General features: G+C 38.0%; 1 protein-coding gene across 1 annotated transcript; it reads right to left on the bottom strand.

The window, feature by feature from the left end:
* Nucleotides 1-8: 8 nt before the first annotated feature.
* LOC124894412 (mediator of RNA polymerase II transcription subunit 31-like) lies at nt 9-1520 on the bottom strand (the record flags this gene model as incomplete). Its single annotated transcript, XM_047405103.1, has 2 exons — nt 9-873; nt 1030-1520. Coding segments are annotated over 2 exons (507 nt in total), but the record flags the coding sequence as incomplete, so codon positions are not given.
* Nucleotides 1521-1604: the final 84 nt, after the last annotated feature.

Raw genomic sequence — 1604 nt, 5'->3', positions numbered from 1 at the left:
TACAAATGTGTGGAATATGTTCCTCTCTTTTTTGGGTCTGCAATGGCCTATGCCTCGCACTGTCAGTGAATTTTTTGTTGGTTGGAGTTCTTGGAAACTTGGGAAGGCCATCAGAAGAATCTGGTCTACGGTTCCTGCTTGTATTTTGTGATGCTTATGGTTAGAAAGAAACCATAGATGTTTTGATGGTATTGCAACAGCCAGTTCTAATGTCAAGGCCAGATGCCTGATTACTCTCTTTAGCCGGGTCAATCTTACCCCTGTATATAACCCAGATTATTTTCAAGTTTTATTAGCTTTTTCGTCTTATGATAGACCTTTCGACTTATCAGCTCTTAGACTCATGATAGGTTTTTGTTATCTCTGTATGAGCTGATATCTCCCCCTTTTTTGTAACTATGCATCTTCTTGATGCCTTTGTGATTAAAAAAGATGGTGATTGGAATAACTTCTTCACGCCATTGATAACCACTATTGCTATACGTGTGCATTGGCAATCTTCCAGTCACCTATCACCAGACATCTGAACTACAAGCCAAAGAAATTAAACAATTGTAACAATAATAAGCACATCCCAGAAGAACCCAATAAAAATCTGTAGTTGATCTCTTGCGTAACTTTAGTACTATGTCTTCTGACACGAGAAAGAAATCAGAGGTCATTGGTCGTGCTTTAGACTTGGTCAGAACTATAAAATTCGATATACAACAAATCACACTCTTAATAGGATTTCATAAAAGCATTTTCCAATGAGGAACTGCAACACATATTCTAAAAATGAAATGATGGGGTGCAAAATGTATTACCTTAATTCATGAATTAATTGGTTGGATGCCTGTGTCATTAGTAAAAGAAAATCATCCATCTTTCCTGCTAAAACCAAATTAACCAAGTCATTAACTACGTTAGAGACATTAAGTCAAAATATCTAACCAGAAAACTATGAAAACAGAACAAAAGGGAGCATGCAGCAACAAACTTTGACAACTTTTTCACAGTAAGAGAAAAGTAAAAGATGAGATAAAATACTTTCTCTTTCTTCTATCAACAGAAGCATTCCTCGGGCCAGTTTTAGCAAGACCAAATCCAGGAGGGATGGCATACTGCATTGGGGAAAGAGCTGCAGCTGTAACAGGTGAAGGAGCAGGAGGTGGAGCAGCTGGAGGGGCTACACTTGTTGGTAGCAATGCAGGTGGGGCAGAAGTTGGTGGTGCAGTTGCAGGCTCAGGAAGCGGCCGTCGCAAAATATGCTTCAACCGGCTGTTTCTAAAGTTCTTCCAGAAGTCAAATTGCTGCCTATGTGCCACTTCGTAATAGTTATTACAAACATGTAAATCAAATCCTATCACAGATTTATGTGCCAGAATTTTAGATTGGCAAACAGAGTGCAATAGACAATAAAAAGTAAATTGAGATGAGAAGTCCTCGGAGAGGATATACCTGGACAACCAGATTAAATGATTAAAAGTTGAATAAGGAGAAACTACAAGAAAGTTTAGAAAAGGAGATAATGAAAATGACTAAGACGATGGAGTAAACATGCACTATAAAGTGATTTGGCTGCATTTGTGTCCACAGAAACTATGTTTACACAACAAACAATA

Source organism: Capsicum annuum, unplaced genomic scaffold (assembly GCF_002878395.1).
Source record: "Capsicum annuum cultivar UCD-10X-F1 unplaced genomic scaffold, UCD10Xv1.1 ctg73817, whole genome shotgun sequence".
Taxonomy (NCBI): Eukaryota; Viridiplantae; Streptophyta; class Magnoliopsida; order Solanales; family Solanaceae; genus Capsicum; species Capsicum annuum.
This window is presented reverse-complemented; position numbering and strand designations above follow the sequence as displayed.